This window comes from Rhinopithecus roxellana, chromosome 20, assembly GCF_007565055.1.
Source record: "Rhinopithecus roxellana isolate Shanxi Qingling chromosome 20, ASM756505v1, whole genome shotgun sequence".
Classification (NCBI taxonomy): domain Eukaryota; kingdom Metazoa; phylum Chordata; class Mammalia; order Primates; family Cercopithecidae; genus Rhinopithecus; species Rhinopithecus roxellana.
Genome location: NC_044568.1, coordinates 9,911,748 through 9,929,230, shown reverse-complemented (window position 1 = coordinate 9,929,230; position 17,483 = coordinate 9,911,748). Strand labels below are relative to the sequence as shown.

Sequence of the window (17,483 nt, the reverse complement as noted above, 5' to 3'; positions counted from 1 at the left end):
CGGGGTCTCATATTGGCACAGACTCCCTCCCAGGCTCACACCAAACCAGCAAACTGCTGCTCAGCTGTTGCAGCTAAAATTGGGGGACTACATTTGGGGTGCAAGGCCTGGCTACTTTGGCTGCAGGCCGAGGGTTGAACGTTTATTCATCACAATTAGCCTATACAAGCATCTCTAGAGCAGAGGCTGTGGGTCCAAACGGAACCCTGCAGCTTCAACCCTCTGGCCTCTTCAGGCCCTGCCCTCACAGCCCATGGAGCATGCCTGGGCAGGCAGACAGGACACAGGCTCAGTTACAGGGTGTTGGGGGAAGCTCTTCTAGCTGGAATGATTGGAAGTTGGCCCAGCAGCTGGGGCTGGTCTGTCCCTTCCCCTCCTGGGAAGTTCCACCTCCACTGTCGTTAAGGCCACCAGGATGAAAGCAGGGTTAGGTCCAGGGACCCAGAAGAGCCTTGGGATGCATGAGGTGGGAGTAATGGACTTGGGAGAGAAATGAAAATTGGGAAGGGGCCCAATTAGAATAGAAACTGATGATGTTGGTTCAGCACCTGCAAGATGAGGAAGGTGACTGCAGCAACCTTAGAGCTTCCCAAAGGAAGCGAGTGATGTCCCTGTCTGCCAAGAGGGTACCTCCTTCAGCCCTTGGCACAAGAGCCAGCCCAAGGTGTCCAGGGAACTCCACAGGACAGAAGCCCTGCTGAGGTGAGGAGGATGGTGGGTGAAGGAAAGTCTTCTTGGGGCTTGCAGCCCAGTCTCAAGGAACAAGGACATGGCCCATAGGCCCTCATTTGTGAGCCAGTAGGCAGGGAGTGAGCCTTCTCTAGGGTAGGAGATCACAGCCTGGGGAATTTTCCTTAGGGCTAGGATGCATCCATGGAGGCAGACAGGTTAGGGCCAGTTTCCGGGAAGCTCAGTTGAGTGCTCTGGGCTCCTCAGGCCTCTCAGGCAGACCTTTTCTGTAGGGCAGTGCCCCCTAGGCTACAGCTCTGATCTTTAGGAAAGATGGAATGAAGCTTGGCTGATCCCATGCCCACTAGCACGCACCAGGGTCCCCAAACCAACTAGGTGGGCAGGGGCTGGGCCCATGGGGTCCGGAATGGAGGGTGGGGCCACTAGACCTGGGGTAGGGAGGGGCTAGGGGCACAGCCCCCAGGGTCCATGGTGTTCCAGAGTCCCGAGTTTCAGGTTCAGCTGATGTAGATACGATGGAAGTCGTGGGCACCAAAGGCCGCGTTGCACTTGGGGCACTTCCTCTGGCGGGCCTCATAGCGGCCCCGCACGCACTCGAAGCAGAAAACGTGGAAGCACTTGGTAAGGACTGCATCCTTCTTGCGGGTATTACAGCAGGGGCAGGTCAACCGCGCCTGGGCCAGGCAAAGGCATCAGCTTGGGAACAACTCTGACAGTGCCCAAACCCCAAGCTGACAGCAGGAGTCCAGGCCAAGCCCACCACACAGGAGACTGCACCTCATCCTCCCATAACCCTGGAGGTAGGGACGAGCACTCTATGAATGAGCAAACAGGCGCAGAGGCCAAGGTCTCAACACTAGAAATCAGCAGAGTCTGGATTCATCACTGGGCAGTGATGCCCATCATGTGTCCCCTCAAAAGGATAAGGACCCACAGGCCCAGCCTGGACTCTGCCTTGGGGCTTCATCTCCTACCCCACTGGCCTTCTCTGGTGAAATCCCAATCTTGTCTACCTCTTCACCTGCACTTGCTAAGTCACAGCTAGAATGGCAATGCAACTAGAAATCTGTTCTCTCTACCCTCAACTGGGCCCAGCCTCGGCACTGGCCAGAGACCCTGCTGTGGGTCCCTTCTCAGCCTGAGACCTCTCTTCTGCTACCAGGAGGGTCTCACCTCCAACTCCAGACATGGATTGACTCAACTCAGCATATCCCAACAGTCCTCCTCTGGCCTGTTAAAATCCCAGCCCAGCCTGCTGCCTCAGCAGCCTCCCAGCCATCACTCCTGTCTCCCAGGACCCTACGCTCCAGCACTGAACAGGCTCCCAAGCCTGCCTTTACTCCATGGCTGCCTCCAGCTGCCTCTGCCCTTCAAGTTTCAACTGCTTCTAAGGGGTGACCAAGTCATACGTGGCTTCCACCTCTGCCTCTACTGACATTCCCCAAGCCCATTCTCCAGCCCAGCCCTTCTGCCTTCTGCCTTGAGCACCTTCCCAGCCTCCCAAGGGGTCCCACATGCGCCTTCTCAGCATCCTTTGACACCATCCCATAGACCCTGCTCCCCTGCAGGTCTCCTAAGCCCCTAAATGGTACTGGCCATTCACCTAGTTTCTCAAACCAGGAACCCAGGAGTCCTCCAAGTGTTCCCTTCCCCTCACTCCATGCATTCAATCCATCCCCGAGTCCAAGCAATTTCCCTGCCTCCAGTCTACCTCTTCCAGCTCAAATCCAACAACGAATCCAACTACATCACTCTCCTGTTTAAAACCCTTTGAGGTCTCAACCTGGCGTACCACACCCTTCAGAAGGTGACACCACCCAACCTCTCCACATTGGCTCCTCTGATTACAACCTCCGGTGCCATGCCCCAGCAACCCCTTGCTCAGGCCTCCACATCTGCTGTTCCCTTTGCCTACAGCCCCTCACCCTCATTCCTCACAGCCACTTCTGGCCTATTCTTCAGGTCTGCTGTGGTGACACTCCAGAAAGCCTGCTGACCCCAGGGCCAGGGGAAGGGCCTCCCTTGAGTGCCCTCAGCCCCTCTGGCCTCTGCCATCACATTACACATCTAGGATGAGAGAATTACTTGGCTGCCTCCTCCCCTGTCAGTTTCAAGAGGTCAGAGACCAGGGCCAGTTCCTAGCCTCCCAACCCATACCCAGCCAAGCACCGTGCCTGGCTCACGTGCATGTACAGCCAACTCGGTCAGCATTTGACTCTGCAACCACTGTGCTGCCCCCTTTCTGCTGCCCTACATTACTTCCAGGGTCCCCAGACACTCTACTACAGTCTCAGCAATCCTGTATCTACAATTCCCAGGTGGACAGGGCACAACTTGGCCCACAGCCCCACCTTATACTCCTTGATCTCCTCCTGGAGGATTTCGTCAGCATCCGCGTAGACCTCCACCTTCCTCTGCTTTTCCAGCTTGCGCCGCAGCCGTGAGATGTCCTCCTGGGGCAGGAGAGGCCTGGCTAAGGGCAAGGGTCCTCACCCTTGAGCCGTCTGCCCCCATGATAGGTCCATGACCGTGGACCACCCTAGCCTGGCCCCTCACCCCTGCACGCACCTGAGCCCTCTTGAGGTTGAAACTCTCTTTCTCACGAGCAGCCCGGCTCTCTGCCAGGCAGGGCTGGATCTCCCGCAGCCGAGTCTGCACGTGCTCCAGCTGCACCTTCAGGTCCTCGGCCAGCTGGGCAGCTTCTACAGCCTGAGTGGGGTGGAACAGGAAGGAGGCACTGGTATGAGCCTGGTGACTGAGGCATGTGGAGCCATGGCCCACCAATACTTGTGTCCAGTGCCCCAGTGACACCTGCCCTGGAGCTGCTCCTGCCTCCTGATCCCTGAGCCCTTCCCTCCCGTTCTCCCTCTCAAGTTCCTCCCCTGTGTGATGCTGTCTGGTTTTTGAGGCTTCACAAGGCTTTCCTCTCTGCTCCCCTCAACTTCCCCAACACACGCACAGCTCCCCTGGGCCTCAGCTCAAGAGTCACCTCCTGAGAGGCTCCCCTTTTTTCTTTGACAGCACCTCAGATTCCTGCACAAGGCATACTGTGACCTGCACTATTTTATTTGGGGGATTACTGGCCTGCTCTGCCTGCCAAGACCTGAAGTTACAGCTTTGACTGGAAGGCAGGGACCTTCTAGTTCCCACTGTCTCCACAGCAATCAGCACAAGGCCTAGTACATAGCAGGGGTATAAAATACACTGCTTAAATGGGCCGGGCGCGGAGGCTCACGCTTGTAATCCCAACACTTTGGGAGGCCGAGGCGGGCAAATCATGGGGTCAGGAGTTTGAGACCAGCCTGGCCAACACAGTGAAACCCTGTCTCTACTAAAAATACAAAAATTAGCTGGGTGTGGTAGTAGATGCCTGTAGTCCCAGCTACTCGGGACACTAAGGCAGAAGAATCGCTTGAACCTGGGAGGCAGAGGTTGCAGTGAGCTGAGACTGAGCCACTGTACTCCAGCCTGGGCAACAGAGCTAGACTCCATCTAAAAAAACAAACCAAAAAAAAAAAAAAAACCACAAACATACTGCTTAAATGAATGAACTAACTGGAGAAGAAAACAGCTTCAGAGGAAATGGAAATCAATGTTAATCTTAAGCCTTTAGCCAAAGCTAGACGTTTCTTATATTTAATACAACTATGTGACAGAGAACATCATCCCCAGCTTACAGTTCACCAGTGAGTGGTTAGAAGGTAGAGCCTGGAGTCAAAGAGGCTTGGACCCACATACCAGGGCCACTCCCTCTTGAGCATATCAGTCCACCTCCCTGAGCCTCAGTTTCCTTATTTATAAAATGAGGTTAAAAACAAAATTCGGCCAGGCATGGGGGCTCATGCTGTAACCCCAGCACTTTGGGAGGCCAAGCTGGGCGGATCACAAGGTCAGGAGTTTGAGACCAGCCTGGTCAACATGGTGAAACCCCGTCTCTACTAAAAAAAATACAAAAATTAGCCAGGCATGGTGGTGCGCACCTGTAATCTCAGCCACTTGGGAGGCTGAGGTGGGAGAACTGCTTGAACCTGGGAGGTGGAGGTTGCAGTGAGCCGAGATCGCAACACTGCACTCCAGCCTGGGCGACAGAACAAGGCTCCGTTTCAAAAATAAAAATAAAAAATAAAAAAATTCCACCTTTTTTTTCCTAGGGACAGAGTCTCATCCTTGTCACCCAGACTGCAGTGCAGTGTTGTGATCATAGCTCACTGCAGCCTCAACCTCCTGGGTTCAAGTGATCCTCTCACCTGTCGGCCTGTCACTTGAGAAGGGGGAACTACACACACATACCACCACACCCAGCTAATTTTAAAATTTTTTTGTAGAGATGGGGGTCTCACTATGTTGCCCAGGCTGGTCTCCAACTCCTGGCCTCAATCAAACCTCCCACCTCTGTTTCCCAAAGTGTTGGGATTACAGGCGTGAGCCACCACACCCATAAACATCATCTTGATAGGATTAATGAGACTGAAATGTGACCAAACATGTCAAGCACTCAGCATGTGGCCTGGCGCATGTAAATGTTCAGTATGTGTGAGCTGTTCTGTGACAGCCTGGCTTCATCTCAGGCTATCGTGTCAGGTGCTCTGAGCAGAACCGGAAGGTGAGGAGGTGAGCCAGCAGCCCAACTTGTGTATCCCCCTGGCCCAGCCTCACCTTCCGCTTGTTGAGCTCCAGGGCTTGGCTGCGCAGCGTCAGCTCCTTCTCCACACCCCCAAGGCTGCCCTGCAAGGCCCGCTCCTTCTCCTCCAGCTTCTGCACAGTCAGCAGCTGGGCATCCACCTAAGGACCAGAGGAGGACTCAGGGGCATGACCCCCACCTCTCCAGCTCCACCCTACATGCTGGGGGCGGCCATACCTGGGACTTGAGGCCAAGGACCTGCTCGCCCAACTCATCCTTCTCCTCCCGCAGCAGCTTGTGAATCTGATTAGCCTTGATCCGCTCTGACATCAGCTTAAAGTTGGCATCGTCCTTTTCCCGCAACTGCTGTAGCAGCCGCCCATTCTGTTCCTGCATGTCCTCAAAAGCCTGACCTGTCACATCCATCTCTGAGAGCAGAGCCTCCTCCTCCTGCAGCAAGTGGGAGGAGACAAGATGGAACATGGGAAATGGACAGGATGGCTGTGTGGGAACCATGGGAAAACGCAGCAAAGCAAAGAACCACAGAGGGAACCCAGATCATCAAGGTGCTGCAGGCACTACAGGCACCCAACAGGGTTTGAAGGGATCTCTCTGCAATCAGAGGCGAGGGCACCACAGGGGCCGCACCTGCTTGGTGGCACCCAGCTTGCGCTGCAGGTGTTCTATCTGCTCCTCTGCCTGCCGAATGCGCCGCAGGGCATCCTCATCCGCGATCTTCTTGCTCTCCCTTCGATCCCTCTCCTCCAATTCCCGGATGCGGCTCCGCAGCTCATCAACCTACAGCACAGGGAAAAAGGAACTCTCTTGATACTGCTTCCTGCTGACCTAGGACTCTGTTCTGCCTTTCTGCATGTCCCACAAGCCCCAGCTGCCCTCACCTCGGCCTTGGCCTTGCGTTCTGCTGCCATGAGCTGCACCTTATCCCGCTGCTCCTTGGGCGCTGACTTATACATATCCAGCAGCAGTTTCATCTCCTTCTGGCTCTCTTGGGCCTTCCTGGCAAGGAGGTACAGGAGGAAGTCTTGGTGAGTGGGACTGGAGGCCACCTGGCAGGGTCAGGAAGGAGATAGGAACACAGCCTCACTTGAGCTCTGCTCGGAGACCCTTGAGGAGTTCTGATTCCTTCCGCTTGGCTTCTTCCACCTTGGCCTTCTCCCGATCAGCCCTCGAGAGAGCGGAGGCTACAGGTGGAGGACCCAAGCCAGGACCTTCTCGTTCCCGAAGCTCCCGCTTGGGCCTGGCCTCGGGTTCTCGGCCCCGGGAGGAAGGGCCCTGGGCCCCAGGGGTTAAGCCCTGGACATCCTCTTCAGAGGGGACCAGCTCCTCCTTCTTCACTGAAGTGGTAGTAGTGGTGGTGCCAGGCACTGGAGCCATTTCCTTTCTGTTGTCGGGGGTACTGACAGGGCCTGGCCCACCCTCCTCTTTCCCTGGGGCTGGGGCACTGAGGCCAGAGTCCTCTGGGTGGCCCAGGTTGGGGGTGGAGTGGGTAGAGCCACTGGCCTGGGCCCGGAGCTGCAAAGGCAGAGAGGAAGAGGGATGAAGTCAGATGTTGTTCACTGGAGTCTAGCCAAAGCTTTTCCCAGGCAGGCCCCTTCTCACCTTGCCAATCTCAGCTTGTACTTCTCGAAGCTTCCGCTTGTATCGCTGGGCATCCCCTTTTAGCTGGTGGTTGTGGTTTTGAAGACTACTAATCAGGTGGCGCATCTCACGGTTGATGGGCCCTGGAGGAGCATCAGGAATTAAGGGTGTCAGAACCAGTTCCTGGGTTAGGGTTCCAACCCCTCAGTGGGGGAAGAGGCTATGCTATCACTCCCACTGTGCAAGAGGGGAACACTGCGGCCTCAACTGAGCATGAACTCATCAAAGTAAATAATGCTGACTTCAAGGAAACTCACCCAAAAGTAACTTGACACTGCCTATTCATATGACTTTTGCTAATGCAGAATATGTTTTTTTTTTTTTTTTTTTTTAAATAGAAACAGTGTCTCACTTTGTTGCCCAGGGTGGTCTCAAATTCCTGGCCTCAAGTGATCCTCCCACCTTGGCCTACAAAGTGCTAGGATTACAGACATGAATCACCATGCCTGGCCTATGTTTTTTCTTTTTCTTTTTTTTTTTTTTATACATCCAATTCCCTTTAATAGAGAAGGTAACTGTAACATTCACAAAAGTTAGTCAACTTTTTCTAGATTCTTAAACATCACCTTCCCAGTTGCATTTCCGTGGCCACCTATCCAAAATTGCAACACCGTTTCTCCTGATACTTCCTATCATCCTTTTCTGCTTTACTTTCCTTAGGGTATTTGTCAGGAGCTAATATATTTTCTACTTTTCTTCTACTAGTTCGTCTTTCTCTAGTCTGTCTTCTATCAGAATGTTGCTCTACATGGCAGGAATTCTGTTTTGTTCACTGGCATAACCCCAAACCCTAGAACAGAGCCTGGCTCATAGGTGGCATCTGATAAATCTTTATAAGATGAGAGAGAGACATCATCAGACCAGAAGACTGTGGACAGGGCTGACAGCTCAAACTCTGCATGTGCCTGCTCCATCAGCCATCCCAGCTGGTGTGACCCTCACTGTGCCTGGGAGCCAAGCAGTGCAGGCCCTGTTTTGCATAGGAAGCCGAGGCTCTGTGAAAAAAAAGGCCTTAGCCTTCTTGCATCTGGATAAGCAGCGGCCCCACACCAGGGCCCAGCACTCCCAGATAAGGCCCCACCTCCACCCTATCCTCACCACATACCCGCCTGCTCGTTGGCCGCCAGATTCTGCTCAAACTCGATGCGCAGCATCTCGTACTCCTTGCGTACCTGGGCCAGCGTGTCCTCCAGCTGAATGACCTCTGTGCGCAGCTTCTTCTGCAGCCCCAGCTCGTCGCTCTGTGGATTGACGTGTTAAGGACCCACAGAGTCCCTCGGTCCCACCTTAGGATTCAGGATCTTAGGAAGAATCTATTCCTCAGGGACCCCTGGCTGGCACACAGGGCCTCTGAAGCCACCAACACCTCAACACTAAGGGTCTGGCCCTTAGCCCAGTCCCCACGCCTGTTCCAGAGCCATACCTCCATGTGCTCTATGTGTCGCAGGTGGGAGTTTTTGGTGGCCAGCAGCAGGCCCCGAGCCTCGTCCAGCTGGGTCTTCACTTGCAGAGACTCATTGTAGAGCAGTGAGAACTGGGCCTGCAGCATGCGGTACTCCCCTGTCTCCCGCACTACCTCCTCAGGAAGGCTCCGCAACGCTACCTGGGGCAGGGATGCCCAAATGGGATCAGCAAGAGGATTCAGGGCTCAGTCCCTCCCTTACAGGCACAGGCCTTCTCAGCCCCTACGGCAGCCCACCTTGAGGCGCTCATTGGTCCGCACAGCCCCCTGAAGTTCAGCCTGCAGTTTCTCCAGCTCTGCCATGCGGCTGTTGGCCAATTCCTGGTTTTCCTCCAACTCTGCATTCAGCATCTCAAACTAAGGAGTGGGAGGCGGGGCCATGGGAGGCAGGGCCAGGTGTGGCAGCAGGCTTCCCTTACATCCCCAGCAAACACTCCAGCCCAAGCACTCCGTGCAGGGCAATGACCGATTCTGACGCCCCAAACCAAGTACTTTCCTAAGGGCTCCCAGATAAATGGGAGAAAATTCAATACTGCATGGTTGGTGTTGGGAACTAAGGCTCTTAACTGATGGGGAATCATGGAAGCATTCCAGGAAGGCCTGAAGTGCCAGTAAAGGGAAAAAGGGCACAGTGACCACCAGATGCCACTGACTCCAACTCACTCCTCTCTCTCTCTTCTGTACTTTATCTTTGTGGTACTCATAACACACTGATAGGCTATTTTACTGATTTCTTGTTTGTTACCACAAGTAGAACCTAAAGATACATTCTTTTATTTATTTCTTGTCTGGTCCATGAAAGTTTTGACCTCTATTTTGTTCTCCCCAATATGCCTAGTGCCTAGCACTAAGTGTTCAAAAATTTACTCAAAAAGTATATGAATGCATGAAAGAAAGAGCAGCAGGAGTGACCAAGAAGGGCCTTGGAGATGGACGTTTGTCCTTCGTCTCGAGGGGAATTTCAAGACTGCAACACAGAAGAGGTCATGAGAAGGGGTGGGAGAAAGACGCCGCTCACCTTCTGCATGCTGAGTGTGATCTGGCCCCCCTGGAAGCCTGAGGAGCTCCCAGACACATAGTAACCAGAGTTCAGCTGTGGAGAGAAAACAGATAGGCAATGGAAGTGGAGGGGAGGAGCTAGGGCCCAAGGGCCCAGCCTTGCCTCACCTGCCCCAGCACCCCTGCCCCACCTGCTCTAAGGCCTCTGCCAGGTGCTTATTGAGCTTTTGCTCTCGCTTCCGCAGCTTCTCAATGTCCCACTGCAAGTCCTCCACTGTTGTCTCCATCTCCAACACCTTGGTCTCTGCCGACGTCACCTTATCCTGGAGCTCGGAGTACTGGGAACGAGGGAGCAGATGCTTGGATGGGGGACTTGGTTCCTGAGGTCCCTGAGTGCCCATCTAACCCAAATCCTGCCTGATTCTAATCCCACTCCTAAAGCCCCCGGCTCCTCACCTCCAATGAGATGCGGTGGTGTTTCTCCTGCAGCTGGGTGGCCAAGTCCTGCAGTCGCCGGTTCTCACGGCCCAGCTCTCGGGTGCGTGCCCGAGCCACCTCACTGAGGGGCTCACTGTCCCCTGGGAAGGCAGGGCCCAGGTTAAGAGTTCAGCTCAGGGCAATGAGGCAAAGAACTAACTCATTCTGGAGTCTGCTATGTGCCCAGTGTGATCCCCCAGCTGTCTTGCCAGTTTCTCATGACAAAGCCAGGAGTCTTTATCCCCACTGCACAGGGGAGGAAACCAGCTCAGAGAGGGGAGCCACTTTCCCAGCATGTCCAGGTGAGAACTAAGGTGGGAGAAGCCTGTCAACCTACAAGGCCTGAGCCCTTGAAGCTATGCCTTGTGGATCTGCAACCCACACAAAGTGCTCCAGAGGGCCCTCTGGACAGGAGGCTCTACCAGCATCAACAACTCCTCCAACCCATCTCTCTAGCATTCAGTCCAGGAATCAAAGTTGGAACCCCCATCTACAGCCTAACCTACCCCTCCCAAGAACATGGCTGATTTATTCCTTGGGGAATTCTGGCCGCCCTTGGACTTGGGCATTAGGGGAATCGGGAAGGGGTGCCATCAAGATGCAGGTAGGGATGGACACCTCTTGGGTATGGGCACAAAGAACCCACCTCGGCTATACACTCGCTGACAGAGTTCCTCCACCCGGCGCTGTAGGCGGTCTGAGGCCTCTACTACATGAGACACAGCTGCCTTAGAGAACTCCATTCGGCCTTGCAGCTCCAACTCCACCTCCTCACTGCTGCTGGCACCCAGTGCCACCACAAAAGCCAAGGCTGGCTCACTGAGAGGGGGCCGCAGCTGCAATGGCAAGGGCTCTGGAAGGAATGGACAGACCCTCATGAGGATAACAGCAGCAGTTACCACCACTCTGTACTAAGTTCCAGACCGAGCCCTTCAATATTCATGGTTCACTTAACACAACCTATAGTGCACTATTATCTCCATCCTGAAAGTGAGACAAATGAGGTTCAGGGAGGTAAAGTAATTTCCTTAAAGCTACAGAGTTGTGTATCACATCCTCAGGGATGCCTCCTGTACTTTCCCAATAAAAATTAGAATCTCACACACACACACACGTGTGCACACACAATTATTCCCTTTCAGGAGCCCCAGTACTTTCTGCTTACTATGTCTGTAATTTCCTCCCTCATAGCAAATGCAATGAGCAAGTACCCATTTCTAGAAAGCGTCAAACACGTAGTTAACATTCAACCGTAATACTGTTTTGAAACAAATGGGTGTCAAAACATGAATTGCTCTATAAACCAAGTTAGTCAGAGTCGAAAGCCTGTATTTTTGTGCACTGCACTTTACTACCCAAATATGAAATCCATTTCGTGGGGAGTAGTAAGGCAGGCAATTCAGAGGCCCAACACCAAAGTCCCCTCCTCCCCAGGACTTTTCCCAAAACTTAAGCTCCCTAGATCCCAGAACTCTGGTCTTACCTCTCAGCTCTGATGTCCCCGGCTCTGGGAGAGGAGTCCCATCACATGTGGGCCCCTCCTGGGTCCCAGGTGCTTCAGGTGCTGAAGACACCTCCCCCTGGCTCTCATGGCATCGGAGAAGGTTTTCCACAGTTTCATCCAGCTGGAAGGAGAAAACATCAAAAATATTACGAATCCCTTAGTGCTTTCCAACATTATACTCCTTTTCCAGCAGGGGAATCTGGGGATTGGCAGCTGAATCAAGGCCTGGTCTTGGAAAGCAGAAGGCATCCACCTGGGCCCAGTAGCGATTGACGATGAGGAGTGTGGCATCATCTGTGGCCTGCCGCTTCTCCAACTTCTCAATTCGTTCTCGGAGTTCATCTTCACAAGCCTGCCGTTGTTCCAGCCGCTCTGCCAGTTTTTTGTTCTTGAACTGTAATACCTTCAGGTCCATCTCCTCCTACCAAAGGAAACAAAGGGGCCGACGAGAATATCAAGCAGTGCCCAGAAACCAATCACACAGAAAGACAGAGAGTAGCAGAGCATCTGGAAAGCATGGGAGATGAGGGTATTCCCACACTAACCGCTAACAGAATCTAAGGAGGCTCAGACAACCCACAGCGACAGTGTCTTGTTGTGAGGAGGCTCACGTTGTTTCTGCCTGTCCCCTTCTAACTCCTTAGTCTTTGACAAGTCACACGCCCCCTGGGAACCTGTTTTCCTATCTGTAAAGGGAAGACAGGCGTCGTGTTCTCGGCTTCTTTCAACAGAGTATCCTGTAACGCGGACCTTGCTAAACTTAGGGAAGTGGGTGTAAGATTCTGGACAGTTTGGCCAGAGAACAGAGGGAGGGCTCTGGGAAGTTCTGAGGGTTAAGGCAAGAGCCCAAGAACCGTGGAAGAGATGCCTCCAAGACGAATGGGCTCGATAAGAGTGGTAGTGGTCTTCTCCTCACGACTCAGCTTCTTCTCCGGGGGCCCTGAGCCCCCGTCGCCGGCGGCGCGTTTGTTGCCTAGCCCAGACATGGCCGCGGCGGCTGGAGCGGCGCAGGGTCCCCTGAGGGGCGTCAGACGGGAGGAGGCGGTACTTCCGTCACCTGCAGAAGACAGAGAGCAGAGATGTGGGAACGGCTGGTGTTCCACAGCCCCAGACACCCTCCACCCCGCACACACCTGCTGGATCCCGTTCCCGCCGGCGCCAGAGCCCTCACCAGCAACACGTTCAGCCTAGCGCCGCCATCTTGGATTTCACCGGACGTCACTGGACGTCACTAGCCCCCCCAACGGGGCGCGGGGCGCAGGCGCCAGAGGCAGCCCCGGATGTGAGGAAACTTCTTTATCTTCTGCTTCCATTGGTTACGCTTGGTCCCGCCTCTCGGGTCCTCTGGCTTCTTCCCAAACACCTTCTCTTTCTCTCAGTGATTGGCCAAGAGGCAGTTCCCATAGTAACTGACACCGCGCTCCGACTTCCCCGCCTGGAGGACAGCGCCGGCCCTCGTATTAGCAACTTGGAAGAGAGGGTGCCCAGGTGGGCACTCGCAACTTCTTACGTATCTGCGCGTTCTCTTCGCCCCCACTGGCGTGAGCCTGCGGTTCCCGCCTTCCTTCCTTCACAAGCCCCCTTGGCAACCGTCGCCGTTGAGACGGAGGGAGACGCCCCACGGATTCGCACCGCCACGCCTCTAGGCGCGCAGATTGGCCGGAGCAAGGCGAGCGGGCCCGGCCTTGGTAGCCGCAGACCGAGCGCTGGCTGTCCTGGAACTGAGGCGGCGGGAGCCCGGGGCGCGCCGCGGCACGGAAGAGCGGCGAGATGCTCAACCGCAAGACCAGCCACTTTTTGGGAATGAGGGTGCAGTCGGAGCTTGAACATCTCTCCGAGCTGCGGCGGGAAGCGGGGAAGGATCGCATCTCAGTGCGTGGGTCGGCCGCGCGGACGAGAGCGAGTGTGCGGACCCAGTCGACGGCGGCGGCAGCGGCGGCGGCGGCGAAAGCGGATGAAGACCCCGGAGCCAACTTGTTCCCGGTGAGGGCGGGACAGTCTGGTCCGCTCGTGAATATTTATAAACGGGCTCCCCCGCAGGCACCAATCGTCATTATGCTTACTAACGTTCGGGACGTCTCCCCCGCTGCCTCGGCGAGGAGAGGCAGGGGTGTGTGACCCTTGTGGTTATTGTGCTCGGATGGAGCACCTAGGGCCTCCTGAAGCCCGCCCTCGCCCGCGCCTCTCCTTCTTAGTCGTTGAGATGAGATGGCAAGTTACAGCGAGTTCTCGGGCCCGCTGGAGATTCGCGACGGCCAGGACACCACAGCTGCCTTCCCCAATTCGCTTTCTTTCCGCAGCCGCCGCTGCCCCGACCCCAGATCTGCATGTGGTGAGTGTGAAGAGACTTGGGAAAGAGTTACACTGAATATTTGCGTTCTTCCTTTATTGCTTCCCCAACAGTCCTGTCTGTGGCCAGGGCATCCCCATTTTTACAGATGAGGAGACTGAGGCCTAGAGATGCAATTACTCCAGGTGACTGGAAGCCAGCTTTCCAGCCTCCCCAATCCAAAGAGGAGACAGTGTGAGAAAAAAAAAGAGCCAAAGGCAGGATGTAAAGGGAGTCTCATGGCCGCTATGGAGTATTGTACAGAGGGGGACACTGAGGGCCACAGGGGGGATTTGACCAAGGTCATACAAATTAGTGGCAGAGCAGAAAAAAGAATTCAAGTTTCCTAACCCTAGGCTTTAGAAATGGAGAGGCTCATAAGAGTTCATTTAGGCCCAGAGAGCTAACGATTTGCATAGTTAAACAGCAAGTTGGCAAAAGGGCACAGCTTCACACCAGTGGCCCAACTCCGAGTCCCACGCATTAGCTGTCACAGCCCTGTCATGATAGGTAATGGCCACCAATACTCTTTTTCTTTTCCTATAACAGGAAGTACCTGGACATCCATTCCATGCACCAGCTGGAGAAGACTACCAGTGCTGAGGAGATGAGGCAGTAGGGACTGAGTGGGGGCGCGGGAAGAGCTCTTGGCAAAGGTCGAGGGGTCAAGTTGGGAAGACATGAGGAATGGCTGACTCCAAAGCATGTGGTGGGTTTAGCGTGATGAAAGGAGGCTCCAGTTGTCACTCACTCCTCTCTCCCTCCCAAGAGTGTTGGCTGAGCTGCTGGAGCTAGGGTGTCCTGAGCAGAGCCTGCGGGACGCCATCACCCTGGACCTCTTCTGCCATGCGCTCATCTTCTGCCGCCAGCAGGGCTTCTCACTGGAGCAGACGTCAGCGGCTTGTGCCCTGCTCCAGGATCTTCACAAGGCTTGTATTGGTGAGAGGGGGTAGCTACCAGGTTTGAGCCCTAGGGAGAAGAGGAACTGGGGCTGGCACAAGTGACCATGGGAAGCAGAAGCAGGGGATTTCTGCCTGGAATATGTCTTTATTAATAGCATTATCACACATAAGCCATCACCTTTCCAATCCACTGCTTCCTTATCTAGAAATTAAGGATACAGGCCAGGCATGGTGGCTCACGCCTGTAATCCCAGCACTTTGGGAGGCCGAGGCAGGTGGATCACAAGGTCAGGAGTTTGAGACCATCCTGCCTAATACAGTGAAACCCTGTCTCTACTAAAAATACAAAAAAAAAAAAAAAAAAATTAGCCAGGCGTGGAGGCGGGCGCCTGTAGTCCCACCTACTCAGGAGGCTGAGGCAGGAGAATGGCGTGAACCCGGGAGGTGGAGCTTGCAGTGAGCCAAGATCGCGCCACTGCACTCTAGTCTGGGCAACAGAGCATGACTCCATCTCAAAAAAAAAAAAAAAGAGAAATTAAGGATACAGCACGTTTTACAGGACTGTTCTGAGAAATAATTTATGCAAATATATGCATAGTGCACAATAAAACCTGCTTTAGAATATTTAATAGCTCATGCTTCAGAATGTTTAATAGCTGAAATGAGCTATTTCTTGGTTTATTGTGTCACTTCTCCTAGAATATAAGCTTCGTAAGAACAGGACCTTGTCTGTCTTGAGTGCCTAAAACAGTATACAGTGGGCATATAGTGGGTATTCAATATTTGTTACATAAGTTAAGGAAACAAGCCAGGGCTGAAACCCAGATCTGTCTGCCTCTGAAGCTCATGGTCATAAACAGCTGTTGAGTGAAGTGAATGAATGGATACCAGAGAGGGCCTCACTGCCGCATCTTGCTTTCCCTACCAGCAACCCCCTTGGGCAACGTGGAGGAGTGCTACCGCTACTTCACCAGCGTTCTTTTTTGCCATGGAGTCAGGGTCAGTTCCCCTGGAACATTCTGGAACCTTTACCCATCCCCAGACAAGGTCTAGCCCAGTCTCTCTCACATTCATCACCCTTATCTTCCTGTGAAGACCCCAGTGGGCTCTCCTTGCTCCTAGATTGCTAGGCTTTTGGAGGCAAAGCCAGGGGTCCAGGAGGTAGTCAGGGTTCTAATTCCCAGTCACCACCACAGCGGCCTCCTTTCAGCATCGACCTCTTCAAAGAGGAACAACTGCTAGCCCTGGAAGACTACGTGGTCAACACTTACTTCCGCCACTTCAAACTCTATAAATACGTCTTCACACCCCAGGTAGGGGGTGGTGGACCATGAGGAGCCATCCTCAACCCCCCCTCCCCTCAGCACAGGTGCCTTCTTTTCAGCCTCCCTCTTCTTTGCTTCTCAGGTGCGGCTGGATCTGTCTTTGACTTACATGGGGCTACAGCCACCCAAACTGTGGCCAGAGAGTGAGATGGGTAAGGGAGAGTGCCAGGGCAGGGCTGGGCTGGGCCAGGCCTGGGGCCACAGTCTCTTACTGCTTCTGGTTTGCAGAGAAAGAAGAAAGCAAGGAGGTGGAGGAGCAGGCAGTTACCCCGCAGGAAGAGGAACTAGAGACAGTGGCCCCACCAGAGCCGGAGCCAAGTGAGGATCTGGAGGGGGCAGGCTGCCCTGTCCCTCTGAGCGGGTGTAGAATGAAGGGTTTGGATCACATCAGGACTTCAGACTTTTTGTTTTTAGTCATAGAGTCCTTTCTCTAACTGATCCCTTATGCAGAAGTCCAAGATGACAGATAAAAGCGTAGCTGTAGGCCCGGCGCGGCGGCTCATGCCTGTAATCCCAACACAATCTGAGGCGGGCAGATTGCCTGAGCTCAGGAGTTTGCGACCAGCCTGGGCAACACTGTGAAACCCCGTATCTACTAAAATACAAAAAATAGTCGGGCGTGGCAGTGCGCTCCTGTAGTCCCAGCTACTCGGGAGGCTGAGGCAGGAGAATTACATGAACCTAGGAGGTGGAGATTGCAGTGAGCCGAGATCTCGCCGCTGCACTCCAGCCTGGGCCACAGAGCGAGACTCTGTCTCAAAACAAACAAAAAAATGCACAGCTGAGGTGACTCCAGAGAAATGATCATTAGAAAGCCAATGACAGTAACAGCCAGCACATACTTGGCAATAGGTGTGCAGTGCATGCCCTGCTCTGAGCATTTTATATAAATTAACTCATTTAATCCTCCCTTAATCCTATGTGCTAGATATCACTATTCACATTTCACACAGGGAAACTGAGGCACAGATAGGTTAAATAACCTGCCTAAGGTCACACAGCTACTGAGTAGGGATCAGAATTTGAATCTGCAAAGTCCAGCATAGCTACCCTACCCAACTACCTTTCATACAAGGGCTGGCTGACATCTCCTAAAGGGAAACAACATTGCCACCTGTATATCCCCCAGGGGAAATTTGGGGGCTGTGTTTGCCCAGCTAGGGACCATCCCCATTGCCAGACAGCATCTCTCCTCACCCTGCCCCTTCTTCCCTGCCCCTGCAGGCCACGTCCACATCCTCCGAGCCTACATCAAGACCCAAGTGAACAAAGAGCTGGAGGAGCTCCAGCAGCTGGTGGAAGAGCAGCTCAAGGCCAGCGAGGAAAGGCTCAGCAGCAAGTTGACTGTAATAGAGCGGCCCTTCCAGCTACCTCCGGGTAAAGGCAAGAGCAAGACTAAGTGACCCCCAGCATTTTCCCCAATAAAGGTCTGGGCCAGAATGGCCCCATCCCTGCACCCTGGTGAGTATCTTCTGGGCTTTCCTGCCCAAGCCAGACAGAAGACACAGGACACCC

At 54.0% G+C, this 17,483-nt stretch overlaps 2 protein-coding genes across 4 annotated transcripts; one reads left to right on the top strand and one right to left on the bottom strand.

The window, feature by feature from the left end:
• Positions 1 to 92: 92 nt before the first annotated feature.
• RNF40 (ring finger protein 40) lies at positions 93 to 12,683 on the bottom strand. Of its 3 annotated transcripts, none has more exons than XM_030924756.1 (20): positions 12,584 to 12,683; positions 12,267 to 12,469; positions 11,666 to 11,833; positions 11,392 to 11,533; positions 10,555 to 10,761; positions 9,888 to 10,009; positions 9,623 to 9,769; positions 9,451 to 9,525; positions 8,670 to 8,789; positions 8,394 to 8,573; positions 8,076 to 8,211; positions 6,932 to 7,053; positions 6,417 to 6,844; positions 6,211 to 6,328; positions 5,960 to 6,109; positions 5,549 to 5,761; positions 5,347 to 5,472; positions 3,259 to 3,399; positions 3,042 to 3,143; positions 93 to 1,364 (listed from the first exon to the last, which is right to left on the bottom strand). In XM_030924756.1, the coding sequence occupies exons 2-20, from the start codon at positions 12,396 to 12,398 to the stop codon at positions 1,188 to 1,190; spliced, it is 3,006 nt and encodes a 1,001-aa protein (XP_030780616.1). In that variant the 5' UTR covers positions 12,399 to 12,469; positions 12,584 to 12,683; the 3' UTR covers positions 93 to 1,187. The 3 variants fall into 3 exon arrangements, with proteins under 3 accessions (XP_030780616.1, XP_010360531.1, XP_010360532.1); XM_010362229.2 differs by having other exon boundaries at positions 12,546 to 12,652; XM_010362230.2 differs by lacking the exon at positions 12,584 to 12,683 and having other exon boundaries at positions 11,958 to 12,409.
• A 170-nt stretch (positions 12,684 to 12,853) lies between these two features.
• On the top strand, positions 12,854 to 17,425 carry CCDC189 (coiled-coil domain containing 189). The gene is made up of 9 exons (XM_010362228.2): positions 12,854 to 13,395; positions 13,713 to 13,744; positions 14,291 to 14,356; positions 14,511 to 14,680; positions 15,572 to 15,642; positions 15,840 to 15,956; positions 16,051 to 16,120; positions 16,197 to 16,286; positions 17,193 to 17,425. The coding sequence occupies exons 1-9, from the start codon at positions 13,183 to 13,185 to the stop codon at positions 17,369 to 17,371; spliced, it is 1,008 nt and encodes a 335-aa protein (XP_010360530.1). The 5' UTR covers positions 12,854 to 13,182; the 3' UTR covers positions 17,372 to 17,425.
• Positions 17,426 to 17,483: the final 58 nt, after the last annotated feature.

Coding starts and splice junctions, on each gene's coding strand:
- RNF40 (XM_030924756.1), bottom strand. CDS start 12,398: ATGTCTGGGCTAGGCAACAAACGCGCCGCCGGCGACGGGGGCTCAGGG. Junction 3,400..5,346: donor TGGAGCTCAACAAGCGGAAG/GTGAGGCTGGGC, acceptor CACCCCACTCAG/GCTGTAGAAGCTGCCCAGCT. Junction 3,144..3,258: donor TCAACCTCAAGAGGGCTCAG/GTGCGTGCAGGG, acceptor CTCCTGCCCCAG/GAGGACATCTCACGGCTGCG.
- CCDC189 (XM_010362228.2), top strand. CDS start 13,183: ATGCTCAACCGCAAGACCAGCCACTTTTTGGGAATGAGGGTGCAGTCG. Junction 14,681..15,571: donor TCTTCACAAGGCTTGTATTG/GTGAGAGGGGGT, acceptor TTTCCCTACCAG/CAACCCCCTTGGGCAACGTG. Junction 16,121..16,196: donor GTGGCCAGAGAGTGAGATGG/GTAAGGGAGAGT, acceptor TCTGGTTTGCAG/AGAAAGAAGAAAGCAAGGAG.